This window comes from Carcharhinus amblyrhynchos, chromosome 9 (assembly GCF_965287045.1).
Source record: "Carcharhinus amblyrhynchos chromosome 9, sCarAmb.v2.hapA, whole genome shotgun sequence".
NCBI lineage: Eukaryota > Metazoa > Chordata > Chondrichthyes > Carcharhiniformes > Carcharhinidae > Carcharhinus > Carcharhinus amblyrhynchos.
Genome location: NC_137332.1, coordinates 75906836 through 75929776, shown reverse-complemented (window position 1 = coordinate 75929776; position 22941 = coordinate 75906836). Strand labels below are relative to the sequence as shown.

General features: G+C 41.8%; 1 protein-coding gene across 2 annotated transcripts in view; it reads left to right on the top strand.

Moving 5' to 3' along the window:
* LOC145347947 (BMP/retinoic acid-inducible neural-specific protein 3-like) overlaps nt 1–22941 on the top strand; it is a 171864-nt gene that overhangs the window by 129115 nt on the left and 19808 nt on the right. For both annotated transcript variants that reach the window (XM_080195938.1, XM_080195937.1), the window contains exon 7: nt 9899–10121. In XM_080195938.1, the coding sequence (XP_080052064.1) occupies nt 9899–10121 (223 nt within the window). The remainder of the gene's footprint in view (nt 1–9898; nt 10122–22941) is intronic.

Below are 22941 nucleotides of genomic sequence, written 5' to 3'. Positions count from 1 at the left end.
CTATGCAAATACTTCATTTTAAGATATTTTGACCTACATATGATTACATTTAAATGCTAGACTGTTGGGGTTAGCTATCTCTGCTAAGCTGAACAATTGCATCTAACTTGACTACATGTAGAATCAGAAAGCCTGATGGGTTAGCTAAAAATTGACTGCATTCAATGAAGGGTACACAGTGCAGATAAAGAACAGTTTTCAGAAATAATTCGAGCAATTCAGGCCTCTTGTAGAAAAATTGTGATGTTAAAAATGCCTGATGAACTTCAGCTCCAAAATTGCCTTGTGTTTGAAAAAAAGGGCATCTCATCTTTCAAGTGGTTAACTGTAGTTGGATGAATTCCTGGAGGTTTCTTTTCAAGACCTCACGTTTTCAACCACAACTGGCCTCTTATCCAATCTCTAATATTTGTATAGCTAATAAATAAAAATATGTTTCACACTGTTATGATTTTCCCTTGGCTGTTTCCCTCATGGTACTCAGGAAGATTAATTATTAATTGAAACAGACTTTGGGATAATCTTGGAGTGATGGCGACTCACCAGCGGAATCCAAGCACTTAGAAACATTTGAATTTTCACCAGCCTTTGCTTTGTTTCAGTGATAAAAATAAAATCCTGTTATATGCTTCTGTTTCAACTATAACAACTCTGCTGGTGATAGCATTTACCCTTTGAAAAGTATTTGCTGAGTTTGATCATAAAATGGAGCCTAACTAATGCCAGTTTGGATATAGAGATTTGAGATGGAGTTGTACAGCTATCAGTTCTATCATTGTGTCAAGAATAATAACTCATCAAACGCAGGCTCGAAGTGATGCACTAAAATGACACAGTTCAAGCAGAAGATGCCTTACTATTTGATTTTGTAAAGAGCCTGAACGATCAGATTCCTTCCTTCAGTATAATGTTTCCAAATATGAAAAAAGCAGTTTGAGTCAATGTGGTGGGACAGTAAGGATTGATTATTCTGTATTGCCGTTAATGCAAAGTGTCATTTGATTCCATTTATTGTAGAGATGCGGTTTTCATTGCAAAAGATTTATGATTATTAAACACTATCTCAAATATGACATTAAATTCGTCTGATATAGAAATGTTTTTGAAGTTTAATAAATGCCTCTAGTACTTGCTGGTAATGTGAGGTGTCCTGAATAGGCTGCATACGGAATTGGACGTGCATCCAAAGCAGGGCTTGTTTCACATGGTTAATATGATAGGGGCCTTTACTCTTCAAACAAAAAGGTTGAAAGGTAACCAAATTGAGGTCTTTAAAATGAAGAAAGGTTTTGATAGAGCAGATGCAGAGAGAATGTTTCTTGGAGGAAAGAAGAGCCATGTTGAACTCAAAATGTTAATTCTGCTTCTCTTTCCACAGATGCTGTTGGACCTGCTGGGTATTTCCACCGCTTTTTAATTTCATCTCCAGCCTCTCCTGTATTTTGCTTTTACTTTGCCACTTGAAGTTAGCCTGCATATTTTTAAAGGAGAGATGCACTCTGGCTGGAGTAGGTGCCAGGAAAGGTTGCAGAAGAGAGAGTTGTGGAGCAAGAAACATTATATCACAGCAAGGCAGAGAGCATGCTCAAGGTACCTGCATTGGATGCTTTGGTAGAGAGGAGGAGAGAGGTCCTCCATCCACAAGGAGCCAGGAGATCCTCTTGACAGATTCCGAGAAGGCCATGGAAGCTGGTGTCTCTGATGGTACTTGATGGGGCAAATGAGAATGGAAAATGTGGCAGGCAGGGGGACTTAATTAGGCAGGAACTCTCGGTTTTTCAATGTTGAATTTGTGAAGTAAGCTGGACAGTGTGATAGAGTGGAGGTGCATTTATCAGCTGGTGGGGACATTTTTACCATTCACTTGCATATCATAAATTCTCATTAATTGAGAAATACACTAAATTAAGTCAGTAGCGCAGAGGAAATCCGTATTTCCTGTCTGCCAACATCTCTGAGATGATATTGTTCAGCCTTTGAATTTGAGGTGACTTTTGTCTTTGTCTAACTCTGCAGCAGTCAGGGAGAGAATGTAGAATTTGAAGCAGAACAGTTCCAGCTTTAGAATCACAGTGTTAGCATCCATGGCTCCTGGAATTCAGTTAACATGGGAGGAGACCACTGTGAATTGTTGGTGTTGTCCAAGGAGGGATCATGCATATCGATTGGTCAACTGCAGCTTTTCTAGGAATGAAACCGTGTCCTCAGGCCTGTTCATATCATTGCCAGCCTTCTCCACACAGTTCATTTTGTGGGTCTGCAATCACTCTCATATACCCAATCTCTTTGCAACCTCAGGTAGTGGAGGAGCTGATTCATCAGATAAGGGACTTTGGAGCAGAACAACATAGGCCACAAGGCCAACAGCCAGCACCAGCTGAGAGAGAGGGGAGTCAGGATGAAGGCAGCCAGGGCCATCACCATTATTGCTGCCATGACCAGTCCAGTGGAACATTTCTGTAGGCACCACAGAGGGTATACGGATTGTGGTCATCGCCAGTTCCTTGGACAATATGGCATTTCAAAAGGAGCAAGCCTTGTTAAGCAAGGATATTGAGGAGCTGCTGACCTTCTCCGATGAGGATGACAGGGAGGAATACGAGGAAGAGGACAGAGTTCTCACGGGAAATCTCGTCAATGCCAGGACCATGTAGAGATATGCCAAGTCTGTGGGGGTCAACCTCATCGATTTGACCAAGATTGACACACATATGTGACCAGCATTTGCTTGTCTGCAAACCTTTACCTGCTCTGAGCTCCATCTGGAGCTTCCTCATTACCCATATTCTATAATCTCTTAGAAGGCTGTTCTCACAAGGGTTGAAAAGAGATGGATGCTCCAAGGACATTGGCTTTGCAGTAACACTCAAGTCAATGTCGCTATCAAGAACCATCTCTCTGTTCCTTGCCCTCAGTGCCAAGGCCCTGATTGTCCAAGTGGCAAATCACTTCTCACACTTGACAATGACTTTAGCCAATCTACTTGCTACATCATTTATGGGAAGGTTAGCTGATGCTGCATGTACATACCTATAGGATACAAATCATAACACACACATTACCATCGATAGAGACTGACCTCTGACACACTACCGCATTGTTTCTACATGGATGAGAATTCCCTCCATCCCTTCATTCAGCAACGCCTGCCAAACATGAACCATGTCGGTGCAATTAAGGATGTTCTAAAAGCTCTACATGATGCACCCAATAATCAAGTGAACAAAATCCACTGAGATATCTCTGTAGATGTCCACACTGTAACAGTGTAACCACAACTATGTTAGCATTGTGCCCTCAATACTGCTTAATTTTTCTTTCACCACTTTTACACCTTGATGCAACAGCATCAGCAGCTGATGAAGGAGGTTGCTGAGAGCGATAACCCATTGTGAGATGGTACATGAGACAGCCCACCACTCGCACTTAAGATATACATTGTGATTATGTACATTGTGGCTTCCAACATGTAAACGGAAGTGGTGTGCACTTCCTGTCCTGCCACCGGGAGCTGCATTCTCCTTATTAAATTCCAACCCTTAGGTTGGAATCTAGCTCAGAGGACCTAGATACAGTGCCACAAGAAGTTCAATGGCCTCACACAAATGGTCAAGTTTAGCAAACACATCTTGGAATACCAAATCCTACTACACCACTAATTTCACATATCGCTCAAAGCCCCACTCCCCAGTAATCTTTACCAATCACAACCCACATAACATTCAGAGCTTCACTTCAAAATCAGACACTTAATCAGCCTCCATTTTCACACCCATATCTCACAGCTTACACAAATTGCTAGCTATTCAACCGTGACAGCCACATCGCCTAACCAGTTTGCAACACACACACTGACCACCTTCTTTCCTGCAGGACAAAATGACTAGAGGCAACCATACCTAGCCGATGAAGACAAAACCCACCATGGCCTTACCTCCATGAAGGAAATGGTGCTCCCCATCATTGGCCATGATGGCAGCCAGTGGGTGAGGTTGAAAACCCTGTCCAGTTCTCTTCCACATATCCCACATTCTGCTCACCATTCCTGCCCCCAAGGTGTACAAGCTGCAGATGGTGTAAACATGTACTATTGTTTCCTCACCCCACCGCCCCAGCCATCTTTCCTTCATCATTAAGCTATCTTTTGCTCATACTTTGGAGCAGAGTTTAGAGATGGGATCTGTGTGTAATGAGACACTGGGCCTGAGTGGTCTGCAGCCAGGGCAAGGGACAGGGGAAAATGGGGGCCAGCTTCTTTGAGGGAGAGGTCACATAAAAAACACCTATTCTACCCTGCTTTTTGTAGACAGGCCAAACCTGGGCAGTTTTCCATATTGCTGGGGAGATTGCTAGTGTTGTCACTGTACTGCAACAGCTTGGCTAAGGGCATGGCTAGCTCTGGAGCATAAGCCCTCAGTATCACAGCTAGGGTGTTGACAGGGCTCACAACCTTTGCAATATCCAGTGCCTTCAGCCATTTCTTATATCACATGGAGTGAATAAAATTGACTGCAGAAAGGCATCTGTGATGCTGGGGAGCACAGGCTGTTGCTTGACTAATCTGTGGAACTGCTTCAGCATAAAGCTCCAGGTTTTTGTGAAGACGATTTTGTAAGGTCAGCTGGTCATTGTGTGCCTTTGTCATTTCCAATACATTGATTAATGCTGGGTGGTTTGTTCGGTTCTGTTCTTATTCAACTTTTGAGTGATTTGACACAACAGAATGGTTTGCTAGGGCAAGTATGAGGATTGTTACGAAACTATAACATTTCTGTGGGTCAGGAGTCATATGTAGACCAGACAAGGGCATCAGATTCCCTCTCCTAAAGGACATTACTGAATCAGATTAGTTTTTTTTAAATGTTAGTTTTATGTTCATCATGACTGAGGCTAGCGTTTTACCCTAGATTTATTAATTAATTGAAATTAAATTTGACATGGTGCGATTTGACCTCATGTCACTGGAGTGTTAGTCCTGATCTCTGGATGACTAGCCCAGCTCTATGCTGTTATTCTGTATCCATCTAGTTTGGAATACAGAGCCTCAGGGATCTCTCTTATGCAACAGTGGATGGCAAACTGAAAATGTTGCAAACGTACTCTAGCCCGGACAGAGCTAGTTCATTGCCATGGACATCTTTCTACCTATTGTTAATGCTGACTCGCCCTGCTCTGAGGCTGCAGTTCTACCTGCAGCAGGTGTCGGATTTCAATGACAACTTCCTTGGCAAAAAAAACGAGGAATCTGAAATACTGTTTCTGACCAAGGGTCAGGCTGGAGAATTTCCCCCTGACTACCCTGGACGAATATACACTTCCACAGAGAGCCATTCTCCCTCACCAGCCCTCTCTCCTCCACTGCCCACCTCCCTCTTCCAGTGTCTCATCACGTTTTGGGTCACCTCCACTCATTCTCTCTGTTGTGCTGTCTTCTAAGGGGTCATATACAAGAGCAAGTTGTTCGTGCAGAGTTCTTGAAGTCAAGGCATATTTCACGCCAAACAGAACACTTATACAATTAAAGCAGCAGCCAGTAAAAATCAATCCACTATTAGCCTGCAGGCAGTCAATGATCGCTTTAAACAGCATTGCTGATAGCCCTTCTGGCTGCTCAACGTGTTTCAGCTGCCTGAGGTTAAAAAGACGCTGTCAGCTGGTGTGTTATGCTCCAGTCTGTTAAAGCTGACAGAGAGTCATAGAGGTTTATAACACAGGAAACAGGCCCTTCAGCCCAATTTGTCCATACCGCCCATTTTTTTAAACCCAAAGCTAGTCCCAGTTGCCTGCATTTGGCCCATATTCCTGTATAAACATCTTACCTATGGAACTGTCCAAATGCTTTTTAAAAGACAAAAGTGTACGTGCATCTATTACTAACTCTGGCAGCTTATTCCAGACATTCACCACCCTTTGTGTGAAAAAATTGTTCCTCTGGATACTTTTGTATTCCCCCCCCCCTTAAACCTTGCCCTCCAGTTTTAGACTCCCCTACCTTTGGGAAAAGATATTGACTATCTAGCTGGTCTATGCCCCTCAATTTTATAGACCTCTTTAAGATCACCCCTCAGCCTTCTAAACTCCAAAGGAAGAAGTCCCAGTCTATCCAGCCTCTCCTGATAACCCAAACCATCAAGTCCTGGTAGCATCCCAGTAAATTTTTTCTGCATTCTTTCTAGTTTAATAATATCCTTTCTATAAAAGGGTGGCCAGAATGTATACAGTTTTCCAAGTGTGGCATTACCAATGTCCTGTAAAACTTCAACAAGACATCCCAATTCCTGTATTCAATATTCTGCAAGCCTGCTGAATGCCTTCTTCACCACTCTGTCCACCTGTGACTACAGTTCCAAGGAGCTATGAACATGTATCCCTAGATCTTTTGGTTCTGTAACCCTTGCCAACACCCCATCATTAACTGAGTAAATCCTGCCCTTGTTCAGTCTACCAAAATGCATCACCTTGCATTTATCTAAATTAAACTCCATCTGCCATTTGTTAGCCCACTGGCTCAATTGATCAAGATCCCATTGCAATCCAAGATAACCTAATTCACTGTCCACTATGCTACCAATCATGGTATCCTCTACAAACTTACTAACCATGCCTCCTATCTTCTCATCCAAATCATTAATATAAATGACAAATAACAGCGGACCCAGCGCCGATCCCTGAGGCACCCCGCTGATCACAGGCCTCCAGTTGGTAGCTATGATTTATATTGTACGTTATGTCTAGACATTCTTTCTAAAAGTTATGTTATTGTAAGATCCTCAGCAAACTTGATGGAATTCCAACCACATTTACAAACCACCTACAGAATAATCATGGGGAGAATGTGTGTTTTAAGACATATGTTGCTTACCATTGCTGGGAGGGTGTCAATCTCAGCCTCAAGCTGAGTAATTTTGTTAATTACACCTCCCCTTATTTCTTTGACATTCACAGTGGGCCAATTTGATTCCTTGACATAAAAAAGAAGCAGATTATACTTAAACCAGTTACAATTTACAGGCTTTTATAATCAGATGCAGCATTATTTCTTAATTTGTCTTAATAAATGCATTTTCTCTTCCATTTGCATCATTTTAGCTGTTAGCTTTACCCTGTGGATGGATGTTACATTGTTATGCCTATCGGTTCAATCAGTATATGTGGACATTCACGTGAGACAGTATTTCTAAAGACCGTGGTACTTTGGTGGACCTCTGCTTCATTCCTCAATTCCATGGACTCCACACTCTTGTACTTCCCCATCAAACAAATTGCCAATCATTTGCATATACAGCAGCAATGCCGTGTAGCACTCTTTCCACTCTCTGCTCTTCAATTGCATGAGAGTTCTCCTTTTGAGTGTAAGAGCAATGGAGATTGATGGTCCCTAGAAACTAATTCCTGCTGCATATTCTTTAATTTGATTTATTATTGTCACATGTATTGTCACAGGTATTATTTCTTGCGCACGATACAAAGCATACCATTCATAGAGAAGGAAAGGAGAGGGTGTAGATTGTAGTGTTACAGTCATAGCTAGGGTGTAGAGAAAGATCACCTTAATGTAGGTCCATTCAAAGGTCTGATGGCATCAGGGAAGAAGCTGTTCTTAAGTCAGTTGGTGCGAATCCTCAGACTTTTGTATCTTTTCCCCAGTGGAAGAAGGTGGAAGAGAGCATGTTTGGGATGCATGGGCTCCTTTATTATTTTGGCTGCTTTTCCAAGGCAGTGGGATGTGTAGACAGTGTCCATGGGTGTGAGGCTGGTTTGACTGATGGACCAGGCTTCCTTCATGACCCTTTATAGTTTCTTACTGTCTTGAGCAGAGCAGGAGTTATACCAAGCTGTGGTACAACCAGAAAGAATGCTTTCTATGATGCATCTGTAAAAGTTGGTGGGAGTCATAGCAGACATGCCAAATTTCCTTAGTCTTTTGAGAAAGTAGAGGCATTGGTGGGTTTTCTTCATTATAGTGTCGTCATGGGGGGATCAGGACAGGTTGTTGGTGATCTGGACACCTAAAAACTTGAAGCTGTCAACCATTTCTAATTCATCCCCATTGATGTAGACAGGAGCACAGCATCCACTATGTCTCCTGAAGTCAAAGACTATCTCCTTCGTTTTGTTGACATTGAGGGAGAGATATTCTCTTGCAATAATGGAAAATAAATACAAATCTACATTGATGTTGTGCTGTTCACATCCTTGGAATATATCAAAGCAATTTCAGTTTTTAAATTATACAGACCTTGCTGCTGTTGCCTTTGCCATTCACCTGCTACATCCATACAAACAATTATCTAAAGGTGCAGCTATGTTTTGTATATGTTTTAAACAATCAAGCTAATGTCATTCTATAACCCTTGTCCTAAAATCATTGATCTACATATCCCGGGTGTTAAAGTATCAGTCTATATACTGTAACATTTAAAATACAGGATTTCCCAATGCTTGTTATCTTGGTTCCTGTCCAATAATAAAGGCCATTTCTCTCCTCACCAGCATTTCCTTCCACTTCCAGATAATTCTTTCCTCCCTAGCCGCAACAGTTTCTCTATTCTCCCAGCCATTACCCTTCTCCTCTAGCATCTCTCCCCTTCCTCTGCCATTTCCCATATCTTTCTTTCTCTCTCCACACTTTCAAGACACCTACACCCCTCCCAACATTTCCTGCCATTTCTATCCTCCCCCCGCCATCTCCCTCCCATTCCTCTGCCATCTGTTGACCCACCCCCCTCCTCTCCCCGGTCCTGTTATATATTTAAGTTGTTACATGATTGCTTTAACAGCCAGTCACATGATTCGATGGTGATGTCATTGGGATGTTCCACTAGCTCTTATTTAGTTTAATAGAATCATTGAAACCTTACAGTGCAGAAAAAGGCCATCTGGCCCATCAAGTCGGTACCAACTACAATCCCACCCAGGCTCTACCCTATCCCTACCCATTTACCCACTAATCCCTCTAACCTAGGCATCTCCGGACACTAAGGGGCAATTTTAGCATGGCCAATCAACCTAACCCGCACATCTTTGGACTGTGGGAGGAAACCGGAGCACCTGGAGGAAACCCACGCAGACACGAGGAGAATGTGTAAACTCCACACAGACAGTGACCAGAGTTGGGCATCGAACCCAGGTCCCTGGAGCTGTGAAGAGCAGTGCTAACCACTGTTTAGTACTGTTCATTTCTTAATTTAAAGGCAACAGCTCTAGAATAAATCTGTTGCTGTTAGTTTGAATCTACGTATGAAAATCACATCATTTTTCTTTTTTCTATAAAACTACAACCCTTAACAAGGGACGTGACAACACCCCAAACTATTTCCCTCCCTTTGCAGAAATCTCTGTCTCTTCTTTGTGTACTTGCACTTGTACTTGTATCTCCTTTGCCCTAATCATTTCCCTCACATTGTCACGATTCCCAGCTGAAAACTGCTATTCCTTGTCATGGATCTGACTGCTAAATGTGGCAGGTGGGAATTCCTATTCCAGCAAGAATTCCAAAATCATGGCATGTACCAGCCGTGCTCTTTTCCATAACTGGCAGGATTCTTGGAGGAGTGGTGAGGGGGGTGGGGTTTGGGGGTTGGGTTCTGCCATTTGTTGTCAGTGAATGTTGCTTTCTGAATTGGCTCCCAGGGTGCTACCACTTAGCATTCTCACAGTCCCAAAAGTCCTTTTAACTGAGCATAATTGGCAGGCGTATTTTCTTCATTTCAGGATTGTAGTGTCCCATCCTTGGGTGAACAGTTTCTTTATTTGAACTCTCCAAAATTTCCCACATGTTTGGAAATATTATTGACACCTGTATATTTATTCACAGTGTATGTGTTCTTTCACAGAGTGGACATTCTCTTCTTTGACTCTCTGCGTATAATCCGTTTTTATTTGAACCTTCACACAGATGAGTTCAAGATTTTTCTGAAGAAGCTGCCGACTGAGTATTTCCTGAACACTTCGACAATCCTGCAGCTGTGGACGATGGACTTCAGTCTCCAGCACCGCTACGAGCAGCTTGAGGCCAGCCTGAAGGTGCTCTTCAACAAGGCGCAAAAGACTGTCCGCAAACTCTTCAGCCTAAGTAAGCGCTGCCAGAAACAACCGAAATTCGTCCTCCCCAGAGAAAGGTACAGGATATTTACACACAACAACATGAAGTAATTAAAAATATTCTTCTCTCCACTCATTTTTCTGGACCTTTTCTCTGAGGTCTCAGTAATGTATGATTGCTGTAATACATGGAAAGATCATTGGCAATGTATAGTTGACAATAAGGAACAGATATAAGATATTGCACAATGTAATGGAGGTTCAAAGGCATTCATAGGTTTTTTTTATTTGCTCATGGGATGTGGCATCACTGGGTAGGACAACATTTCTTGCACAACCCTAATTGCCCTGGTACAGAGGACATTTAATAGTCAGCCGCATTGCTGTGATGTGGAGATGCCGGCGTTGGACTGGGGTGAGCACAGTGAGAAGTCTCACAATACCAGGTTAAACTCCAATAGGTTTATTTGGAATCACGAGTTTTTGGAGCACTGTTCTTTCATCAGGTGAGTGACGAAGGAGCAATGCTCCAAAAGCTAGTGATTCCAAATAAATCTGTTGGACTTTAAGCTGAGATTTCTTACATTCTGTGGGTCTGGAGTCAAATGTAAGCCAGAGCAGGTAAGGAGAGCAGATTTCCTTAGTGAGCTAGTCATGTTTTCCAACAATTGACAATGGTTTTGTGGTCATTTTTTTAAATTATAGATTTGTACTGAATTCAAATTTCACCTTCTACCATGGGTGGAGCTCGAACCTGGGTCCCCAGAGCAATACCATGAGTTTCTAGAATACTGTCCAGTGACAATACCATTACTCCCTTAAGCATACAGTGATAGCTTTCATTGACAACAGTTTCAAATATACAATAATAACTATCATTAACAATAGTTAAACATTAGCTTGAGACACTTAGGATAAAATGCATTATTAAAAATATTACTATGTCACAGGTTTCAAGGTTGAGGGGATGGGCTTGCTCAGCCTTGTCAAATACTGAAGTCCCTAATCTAACTGACCTCCATATAACCTTTCCTTCACTCAGAATATAATCGGAATCTGTGCATTTCAGAGTATTCAGTAAAAATTGTCCTGCTTTTTCTGTGTCTGTGTGGGAACATGTTATTGGCAGAACAGGCTCAAGGGACTAAATAGCCTGTTCGTGTTCCCATACCCATATGCTATCAGCTAAAGTTCTCTGACTGGAGCTCCTTCCAATTTAAACTGTTATTCTAACAAAATATATTTAACAGGCAAAACTAAATGTAGGAATACAGGGTTTGTTGATCTAATTTGACTGAGGGCAAGGATTGATCAGATTCCTGCGGGGGGGGGAGAATTTTCCCATCCCACCTGCTACTGGAAATGTAGTGGTGGGGGTGGACCATGCAAAAGTCTGTTGACCTCGGGCAGGATTTTTCGGTTTTGGGGTGAGTATGCTGAAAAATTCCGCCCCGGTCTGTACGTTCAGTTTGACTATAAATAGTGTAATTATAGAACTATAGTGAAAGCAAAATACTCCAGTTGCGGGAATCTGAAACAAAAACGGAAAATGTTGGAAAATCTCAGCAGGTCTGACACTATCTGTGGAGAGAGAATAGAGCTAATCTGAAGGGTCATCCAAACTCAAAACTTTAGCTCTATCCTTTCTCCACAGATACTGTCAGACCTGCTAAGGTTTTCTAGCATTTTGTGTAATTACAGAACTACTGAAGGTGAGATCTCTACTACTGAAGGGAACTGTAAACTGATGCCTCACAGGGACCCGGGTTCAATTCCCAGCTCGGGTCACTGACTGTGTGGAGTCTGCATGTTCTCCCCATGGGTTTCCTCCAGTTTCCTCCCACACTACAAAGATGTTCAGGTTAGGTGGATTAGTTATGATAAATTGCCCCTCGGTGTCAGGGAGATTAGCAGGGTAAATTAGTAGGGGTTACAGGGATAGGACCTGGGTGGGATTGTGGTCATTGGGGACTCGATGGGCCAAAAGGCCTCCTTCTGCCCTGGGTAGGGATTCTATGAAACCAAATTTACCAAATGGCTGCACTCTTGTCCCAACTAATGAACAAACTTTACCAACAAGATTTCACTTTTTATAATTTTTACTTCAACATAAATCAAGCAAGTGATACTTCAACATAAAGGTAAATTTCACTTTAAATATCTGATATCACAAATACATGCTGGTGCTTGTGATTTTGTAAGATGTCACACCCAAAACAACTGTAACATCACATACAAACACAGTTTTTCCAACTCAATCTATTTTGCCCTTGAATCGCATTCACCTGCAGGTATACTTGAGACGCATCATTCTTGATGGTATAGCCTCCCAGAGTTCGTTTTCAAGTGACCAATCAAACTTGTTCACAGTCTCGTCCTTTGATTAAAAACTTCCAGCTCTTTTACACACCTGAGTTATTCAAACCACTTTTTTAGGATTCAGTCCCTTTTCATTAACTCCCACATCACTCCTCCAAGATCTTCTGCAATTCTATTTTTCTTCTTACTGCCAAATAGAAAACTTCTTGTCGAGCTTTGCTGGCTTCTGTTCACACAAATTTTTTATTCACCTTCCTGACTCTGTTTCCTTTTTGTTTCTGCATTGTTTGCTGAGGATCTATTTCCTTCAGCTCTTCTGCTTGCTGCTCTCCGTTCTGTCTGTCGACATGACCTCTGTTAACTTCTTTCCTGTTGCTCCTGCTTCCAGGTCAGGGGTCGTCAGATTACATGGACTGCTATTTAGTATCATGCCAGAAAATTACAACTGACCCATTTACAATTGAAGCAAATGATTAAAAGTTTTTGTCTTAAAAACTTTGGAAAGTAAGACAGTAAGTGCCACTGTTCAATGAAACACTCCCTCCTTTGTCATTATTGATTAACATAGCAAGTGTATTCCCTGTATTCCTTTTTAATTTATTACCAGTTGTATTGTTATAATTATAATTTGCCTAATTGTTTAGTGGTAGAATAAAAATAAGTTTCCTGTAGAAACTCTGCTGACTGATGAATGTGCCATTCTGTTTCTACTGATTCCTGATGCCATCCCTTCCTTCCTAATATGTGTGATGGACTACCACATGCACTCTGTTCATTTCACAGCTGGAAATGGAAAGGTTGATCCATCCAATACTGTATTTTGCTGTGAGCAAGAACATCTAGCCTACCGCTGCTCAATATTTCCCATTGTCTCAATAGATACCGTCTCCTGAAAATAGACAGCTGGAATTTATGGCTAGGGATTTCATTCAGGAATGAAAGAGAAGTTAAAAAGTTACCCCATCAATGTACTTGGAAAGTTTGTGAATGACAGTAAAAAATTTCACTTTACCTTTGCTGAAAAGTCCCCATAAAGCTGTGAACCTGCCTGAGGAACATGTGAGGAGCGTCTGTAACAATGCTTTTAGGATGTAAGAATGTAGTAAAAGGATTGGGTGCACCTAGCATTGTGTGAGGGATACATCTATCTCATTTTATCCTTGAAATATTGAGGTAAATTGAGAGCCAAGTGAATAACGATGACATAGTTTGTTTATTATTGTCACAAGTAGGCTTACGTTAACACTGCAATGAAGTTACTGTGAAAATTTCCAAGCCACCACACTCCGGCGCCTGTTCGATTACACTAAGGGAGAATTTAGCATGGCCAATGCACCTAACCAGCACATGTTTTATACAGTGGGAGGAAACTGGAGCACCCAGAGGAAACCCACGCAGACATGGGGAGAACATGCAAACTCCCCACATACAATTACCCAAGGCCGGAATTGAACCTAAGTCCCTGGCACTGTAAGGCAGCAGTGCTAACTGTAATAAATGTATGTAAAAATTGTGGAGCATAATTCAATGATTCAAATTGTAAAAAAGTACTCGGTCCATCTGGTACTTCAGCTTGCGCCGTTCAGTAACTCAAAGAAACAGCTGACGTAACACAACCATCAGATAACGATGGTCCCAGTCTAATTCCCCACTCAACTCTATCTCTAGTCCGACACCAATCCAGTTCCACAATCTATGCAAGATTCCTTCATATCTTTGTTTCATTCCGATCCTTTCATGCAGAGTTCAATCAAAGGGATTTTCACTATTTAATTCATTTTTGGCATCATCAGAAGCATTAAGATTCATCAAAGTGGAGCTTTCATCTGTCTCACTGCCTGCCAATGTTTAGTTACTAAGCTATCAATCTACAATCGTTGGATTTGTTTTGTGATTTTTGAGGTCAAGCGAGGAGCCCTGTACTTTTGTCCCTTATGTAGTCACAATTGCTTATAGTCAATTGCTTCAACGCAGCAGAACCTTCTACAATTGAACAAACCCTTCATCCTTGCTAGTACCTTCCATAAGTTTCCTTCAGTGTCTGGCCTAGGCGACATTAAAGTTCATCTTAATTTATCAAGTGTGCCATCCTCACCAATCTTAGTGTCACCATGTCTTCCCTTGTGAACATTTCCAGAAAGTAATAACTAAGTGATTCTACGCTCTTGTCTTCATTCTCAATTATTTCACCGTTTTAATCTTTGACCACTAGTCAAAGTGATCCCTAACCACTTATTTGCAATGTGAGACTGAAGAATGTTAATGACTGTGCTAAATGCTCCTCACCATATTCCTCCCTAAACACATTATTAAACACCTGTTAATATTTTATCGCACACCTTAACTTTTTCCTGCAGGGTTTACAAGATAGGACAGAATTTAATGTCAAGATAATGATGAAACTTTCACTGTTGTACGTGCATAAATGTTTCAACAGCTTCAGGTGAAGGGCAGAGACCTGGTTAAATGTTAATATCCCAAAGTTGCTGTTCAATCTGTGCTACTGTGGTTTTAGCTTCTCAAAAATGTCTGCCTCGCCACTGAAAACATCGAATAGTGTGAGGACAATGTATGGACATGTTAGACGTAGGCCGGAATTCTCCAGTCTCGTTCAACCTGCACCCGCTGCCAGCAAGAATGGAGAATGTTACGCTCAGCCAGAAGTCCATCCACTAAATCATAGAATCCCATAAAACGCCTGCAGAGCAGAAGGAGGCCACTCGGCCCATTGAGCCTGCACTGACAGCAATCCCACCCTGGTTCTATTGCTGTAACCCCACATATTTACCCTGTTAATTGCCCTGACACCAAGTGGCAATTTAGGATGGCCAAGCAACTTAACCTACACATCTTTGTGCAGCAGGACTGGAGAATTCCAGCCACAGGCGAGGTCAGAGAATTGACACTGTGAATGAAACATTTCACAGATAGTACGTAGAAATGGAAGGACCCTGTTAACAACATTATAATGGTTAATGACTACCAACCAAGCTCTCTAGCATCAAGAAACTATTAGGGATGTGGAGTCTTATTGTGTCAGATTTTGATCTTTTTGGGTAGATTTTTAACATGTCACTTCATCCAACCTTGAGTCATTCTTAATTTTTCTTTCTGTGCCTGATTTACCATTAAATTCACCACTTTTAATTTACTTCCCTTCTCAATTCTTGTGCTCCTGAAGTCATGTTTGTTTTAAGGAGTAATCATTTGGTTGACCTGCTCATTTAGCTTCTGGTTACATTCACAGAATCCCTACAATGCAGAAGAAGGCCATTTGGCCCATTTAGTCTGCACCAATTCTCTGACAGAGCATCTCATCCAGGTCATACCCTGTAACCCCACATATTTATCCTGCTAATCTCCCTGAGCTACCTAGTTTGGGACACTGAAGGATAATTTAACATGGCCAATCCACCTAACCAATACATCTTTTGGACTATGGGACGAAACCAGAGCATCCAGAGGAAACCCACGCAGACATGGGGGAATGTGAAAGCTCCACACAGACGGTCATCCCAGACTAAAATCAAATCTGGATCTCTGGTGCTGTGAGGCAACAGTGTTAACCAGTGTGCCACCATGCATCTTACTGTTTTCCACATTCAGCCAATATCAACATACACTTTCAACAACATTATGGGCAAATGATATTTAAGCAGAAATGTGCAGCATCAAATCTTTCTAATGATAGATACCACTAGAAGCCCTGCTCTGGTAAAATATGACCCAGAAATGATCTTTTGCTTCCTTCTTGTTGCATATCTTATGTAGCTCAGAGGAATACAGAGATGACACCAGTTTCTGGGGCCATGGCAGCTGGTTTTCTGATAACTCGCCATTGGCCACAGGCAGGAATGTCCAGTCCTGCCAAAGTTATGGGCCATTTGTGTTGCTCGCCCGTTGAACCACCAGGAAACTGACCTTGGTAGATTGCCTTCAGAGGAGGTCCTGCTGGCAGGAAGGGCCGGAAATTTCAGCTGTGTGTAACAGGCTGTCTTGACTGTGTTTTTAAAGATCTGCCATCTTCTTGCTTCTTGCAGTTTCCAACTGTTTCTCTTCCGCTTGCTTCTTTTCTCTGAGTCCATACCCAGGCATAACCAATCAAGTAATTGTAAACAGACACAAGTAATCAAACACAGAACAATTGAACACTATGCTTCTCTTTGGTCTTCTCAAGTCATCCATTTTGGAAGTTCCCTTCTTATTTCGGTGAAAATCTTGCAGGTTAAAGTACGGTCCATATTCTCCCCTGAACATGCCCTATCACAACCCCAAACCTAATGAGAAGAATGCTAGCTCATCCAAATTAAAAACCTCATCTATGCCTTTGTTACTTCCAGACCTGAGTATTCGAATGTTGTCTGGGCTCACCTCAGACCTTCTATCCACCATAAACTTAAGCTCATACTGAACTCTACTACCTGTAATCTAACTCATATCAATTCATCATCATCCATCACCCCTGGATTGCTGACTTACACTGGGTCCCATTTTGACAATGGCTTCACTTTGAAATTCTCATCCTTACATTCACGTCTATCCGTCGACTCCCCCTCCTTGCTTCTGTAACCTCCTTCTACCCTTCAACCCTCTGAAATCTATGCACCTGAAATCTTTCTTGATCTTCATCTCAGTTGTCTTGGCCCTAACTTTGGAATTCCCTCCCTAAACCTCTCTTCCTTTCTGTTCCTCTCTCCTCATCTAAGATGGTTGTCAAACCTACCCTCTTTGACCAGGTTTTTGATTGTCTATCCTAATGTGGCATGATAGAATGTTTTGAATGTGTTGCTTCTGTAATCTGCCTTGGGACTCTTCTATGGTGTCAAAAGTACTATATAAATGGAAGTTGTTGTTGTTGAATCTAGTTTTGACATTCAAGGTGGCACAGTGTTTAGCACGCCTGCTCACAGCACGAGGGATCCAAGTTCAATTCTGGCCTTGGTTGACTGCATGGAGTTCACACATTCTTCCCATGTCTGCTTAGGTTTCCTCCAGGTGCTCCGGTTTCCTACCAGAGTCCAAAGGTGCACAGATTGGGTGGATTGGCTATATTAAGTTGCCCCTTAATGCCTAAAGATGTGTAGGTTAGGGGGATTAGTCTTGGTAAATGTGCAGCGTTATGGGGATAGGGCAGGTAGGTGAGGCTAGGTAAGGTGTTCTTTCGGAGAATTGATGCAGACTCAATGGGCTGAATTGCTTCCTTCTGTACTGTAGGGATTTTATGGATTCTACAGATCCTTGGTTAACTCCCAGATATTGTGCAACTCCTACTTGGAGTTTGCTAATTAAAACAGGGAACTTTGAATTACGGTACAGGATTTGGGGCTTGAAACAACTTAAAAGGGTTGCACCATCAATTTTCCTTTGGCCAGTGATGTTTCCTTCTACTTAAGGCTTGCACCAGGACAGGAAGCCCTAGGATTTATCATCCCTCCTTCCCAATGGACAAATAAGTAATGAATGTGCTTCTCCGTGATGCAAGGCGACAGATGAGGAACACATTACAGCAGCGTTGCCGGGAGGGTGGCAGGATATCTTGTTGACTCTCTTTTCAGTTAACCCAATTAAACTGAATTACATAAACTGAAGGATAAAGCAAGAAGGGCAACCTCTTAAAGTTGAACCACCTGAAACAAAAACAAAGCACTGATGAAACTTAAAACAATAAACTAAAAGGTGATTAATGGGGTCAATAACACACTCCATTCCCTAAGGTGCCCAATGGGCATGGAAGGCCTTGATGGCACCCATGGACACCACATGCTCCCTCCCCAGGGCTGTGAATACAGCCATGGTAGGGGGGCACACAAGTCAGGCTGGGCAACCCCTTAGTCGCACGCTGCCTGGACCTGTTGATAATGGGTTTGCACAATAAGAAGTCTCAAAACACCAGGTTAGACTAACCTGGTGTTGTGAGACTTCTTATTGTGTTTACCCCAGTCCAACGCCAGCATCTCTACACCATGACTACTTGATGATGGGTTTAGCCAGGCCCAGGAGCAGCTTCATGAGGAGATCTTCCTTCCCTTTCCTCTCCGCATTGGGTGGATATCATGTAGCCTCGTTGATGCAAAGGTTTTAATGACCTTACCTGGCCAGAGGAGGCAAGAGGAATCAGTGAATTGCACTACAGGGAGAAGGCAGCTCATAATCTGACAGCACTGTGGGTGTACCTACACCACATGGATTGCAGCTTTTCGGGAAGATGACTTACCATCACTTTCTTCAGGTCAATCAAGGGTAGGCAATAAATGCTGGCCTCATCAGTGATGCCCATTTCCTGTGAGAAAATAAATAATGAAAAACAGAACGAGAAAGGTCACAGGATCCAGGGTGAGATATTTAATGGATACAAGTTTGGCTTGATGACAGAAGCCAGAAGGTCGTTGTAGAGGGTCGTTTTTCAAACCGGAGGCCTGTGACCAGTGGTGTGCTTCAGGGATCAGTGCTGGGCCCACTGTTATTTGTCATTTATATTCATAATTTGAATTAGAATATAGGGAGCATGGTTAATAAGTTTGCAGATGACACCAAGATTGGTGGTGTAGTGAAATGAAGAAGGTTATCTCACAATGCAACAGGATCTTGATCAATTGGGCCAGTGGGCTGACGAATGGCAGGTGAAGTTTAATTTAGATAAATACGAGGTGATGCATTTGAACCAGGGCAGTACTTACTTAGTCAATGGTAGGGCTTGGGGAGAGTTACAGAACAAAGAAATCTAAAGGTACATGGTCATAGTTCCTTGAAAATGGAGTCACATATGGACAGAATGCTGAAGAAGGCATTCAGCATGCTTGGTTTCATTGGTCAGAACAGGAGTTGGGACAACTTGTTGAAGTTGTACAAGACATTGGTAAGGCCACACTTGGAGTAGTGTGTACAGTTCTGGTCACGCTAATATAGAAAGGATATTATTAAACTGGAAAGAGTACAGAAAAGATTTACTAGGTTAATTCCGGGACTTGATGGTTTGAGTTATAAGGAGAGGTTGGATAGAGCGGGACTTTTTTTCTTTGGAGTGTAAAAGGCTGAGGGGTGATCTTATAGAGGTCTATAAAATAATGAGGGGCATAGATCAGCTAGATAGTCAATGTCTTTCCCCAAAGGTAGGGGAGTCTAAAACTAGAGGGCATAGGTTTAAGGTGAGACGGGAGAGATACAAAAGTGTTCAGAGGGGCAATTTTTTCACACAGTGTGGTGAGTGTCTGGAACAAGCTGCCAGAGGTAGTATTAGAGGCGGGTACAATTTTGTCTTTTAAAAAGCATTTCGACAGTTAAATGGGTAAGATGGGTTAGAGGAATATGAGCCAAATGCGGGCAATTAGGACGAAGGGGTTTAAGAATAAAGGGTGGCATACACAAGTTGGGCCAAAGAGCCTGTTTCCATGCTTTAAACCTCTATGACTCTCTGACTGTAGGTAAGAGTCTCTGACCTCTTCCCTCTAATCCAAAATGGAGGTAAAACCTTTGGAATGCTCCGAAGGTTGGGTGAGGACATCTGAGATGCAGAAAATACAAGGGCAGCTGCCAGGAAAATAAGTGTGCAAGTGTCAGAGGATAAATTCATGCAGAAAGAACAAACAGGCATGTATGGCACTTGAGAAAAAGAGCAAGGATAAATTTGTAGATTGCACTGGTTACTACTCTGTGTAGTTTTAGGGATGATGTAGAGATGCTGGCATTGGACTGGGGTAAACACAATAAGAAGTCTCACAACACCAGGTTGGAGTCCAACCAGTTTATTTGACAACAATCTCAGAAATGGTGTTCCTTCGTCAGGTGTGTGGAAGGTTCTGTGGAATAGTTGAACCTCCAGTCTTTTGTCTAAGAGACAAGAGTGCCACCAACTGAGTACAGCTGACACACAAAGTGAGGGTGTGGTGCAAAATGACCTAGGGTGGAGTGATACTGGAGTGCAAAACTGCAACAGTGAGGAGGGATGGAGACATTAGGACTAAATCCCCTGGAGTAGGGAGCATCAATAGTGAACTATGAGATTTTTTTTAAAATTGTGAAAGAGTTTGATGGATTGAGTCAGGAAAGGCTATTTCCTTTGGTTGAGAAGTCAATGACCAGAAGTCATCAATTTAAAATTGTGACAGAGAAAGAGTAGAGAGAGGTGAAGCATAATCTCTTTACACACAGAATTGCTGGAGCGTGGAATGCTTTGCCACAGGGAATGGTTCAAGCAGAACCATTGCATCCTTTAAAGGAAAACTGAAAAAATATTCGAAGCAGAAGAAGGTACAAGGCTATGGGGAGAAAGCAGGGCAGTAGGATTAATCTGGATTACTTTAGCGAAGAGTCAGCACATTCATCATGAACTTGAATGGCTTCTTTCTGTAACTTAAGATTTCTGTGTCTCTGTGGAAGAATTAAGGATGAGTATGATCATTTTATTTTTGAGAATTTTTTTTACATTTATTTGCTTTTCTTTTGGCTAGCTGTCATACACTGCCCAGGGTGCTTGCCTCCTTGTCTGAGTGCTCCTTTCTGCTTGCCCATACTCTGTAATTCATTTGATTAAACACTACAGATAGCTAGATTGCTATCATCTTTATAAATTTGAAATATGTTCATTGCAGAGTGATGCTATTCTAATATTAAAGAGGTACAATTTATATCATCTCCAGATGCTACTGTTCCTTTACCCTTGTTATAATTCTACTCTTTGTTTTATATTGCCTCTTCTTATTCTTCCGACCAGAATGTATCACTTCACACTTAGCTGCATTAATTTTCAGCAGCCACATCCATCCATCCATTCCATTAGCCTATCTATGCACTCTTGAAATGTATCACTATCTTCCTACAGTTCACAACACTTCCGTGTTTTGTGTCACTTGCAGATTTTGAAACTGTGAAGACTAGGTCATGAATTTTTATAAAGAGAAACAGTGGTCTTGGCACCAATCACTGAAGACTCTCAAAAAAAAACAATCATCTGGTATGACTCCCTGTTTCCTGCTACTCAGTCACTTTTTTATCCTTGCTGCTGCTGCCCCTTTCATTCCATGGCGTCTAACTTTGCTCACAAGTCTATTATATAGCACACTATCAAAGGCCTTTTGAAAGTCCGTTTATGCGGCAGCAACCACAAGGGTCAATCCTTTCTGTTACCTCATCAAAAAACCCAATCATGTTAGTTAAACATGATTTGCCTTTAACAAGCTTGTACTGGTTTAATTTAATTAAGCAACTGCTGGTTTTCTTTAATTAATCAACACCTGTCCAAGTGATGGTTAAGATTGTCCAAGATAATAATCGATTATAGCTTTCCCACCATTGTGGTTAAATATGCTGATCATTTGTTGTTGGGTTTAATCCTTTTCTGAATAAGGGTGTAACATTTCCAATCCTCTGGTTCTGTCACTCTAAGGACAATTAAAAGTTCACAGCCAACATCACCACCATTTCCTTCCTTACTTCTCTCGGTATCCTCAGAGTGACTGATCCAGTGTGGGTATCAACATAAAATAAGCCAATCTTTTTTCTATCTCTTTATCAATATTTGGCTCATCCTACATTTTAATTACCACCTCTTTCAATATGATGTGGACAGCAGCTTCTTCCTTGTTAAAGGCAAATGCAAAGTACTCATTTAGTAGGTTGGCCATATTGTTTGCCTTCATGTGTAGATCCTCCTTTTTGTCCCTAATCAGTGGCACCTCTCATCTTACTGACTTTTAATGATTTATATGCCTATAGAAAACTTTTGGATTCACTTTTATGTTACCTGCCAGTCTCTTCTCACACTTTCAATCTGCCTCCTTCATTTCCTTTTCAATTCCTGTCTGAACTTTCAATATTAACAACCTCTCATCTGTCATATGCAGCCTTTTTCTGTTTTATCTTACTGCCTATCTGTCTCGTCATTCAGTGAGCTCTGGTTTTGCTGGTCCTAATCTTCCCTCATGGGAATGTATCTCCACTGTCTCCTCTTTAAAGGCATCTGACTGAGTTGTTATATTTTATCTGGGCCATACCTATGTTTACCCACTAAAATTAGCCCTCCTCTATTCAAGTATTTTCCCTCATGATTGCTCCTTGTCCTTTTCCACAGCCAACAGAAACATTTTGATATTATGATCACTGCCCTCTAAATATGTCCCTGTTGGCAATTGATTAAGTGGGCATCCACCATCTCCAGCCCTGGAATATTCTTGAAAATGAATATTGTCACCTGCTCTTCCTTTCTTCCCTTTGCTATCTTTCCTGAACGCTTCCTCTCCAGGAATAATTAGTAGCCAGTCTTGTGCTTTCTTTCAGCTAATCTCCGCTACTGCCACAACATCGTTCTCTCATGTGATCATCTGCATTCAAAGATCTCCAACTTATTTATCAAATTTGTGATGATAGTGCACAATGCTTCCAAGTTTCCTATGATAATGTAGAACTTCAAAAGGCTATGGATCAGTTGGTGGGGTGGACGGATGGGTGGCCGATGAAATGTAATGTAAAGAGGTGTAAAATGATTCATCTTGGCTGGAAGACCATGGAGAGGCAATGCAAAATAAAGGGTACAATTTGAAAGGGGATCCAGGAACTTGGTGCATATGTGCACAAATCATTTGA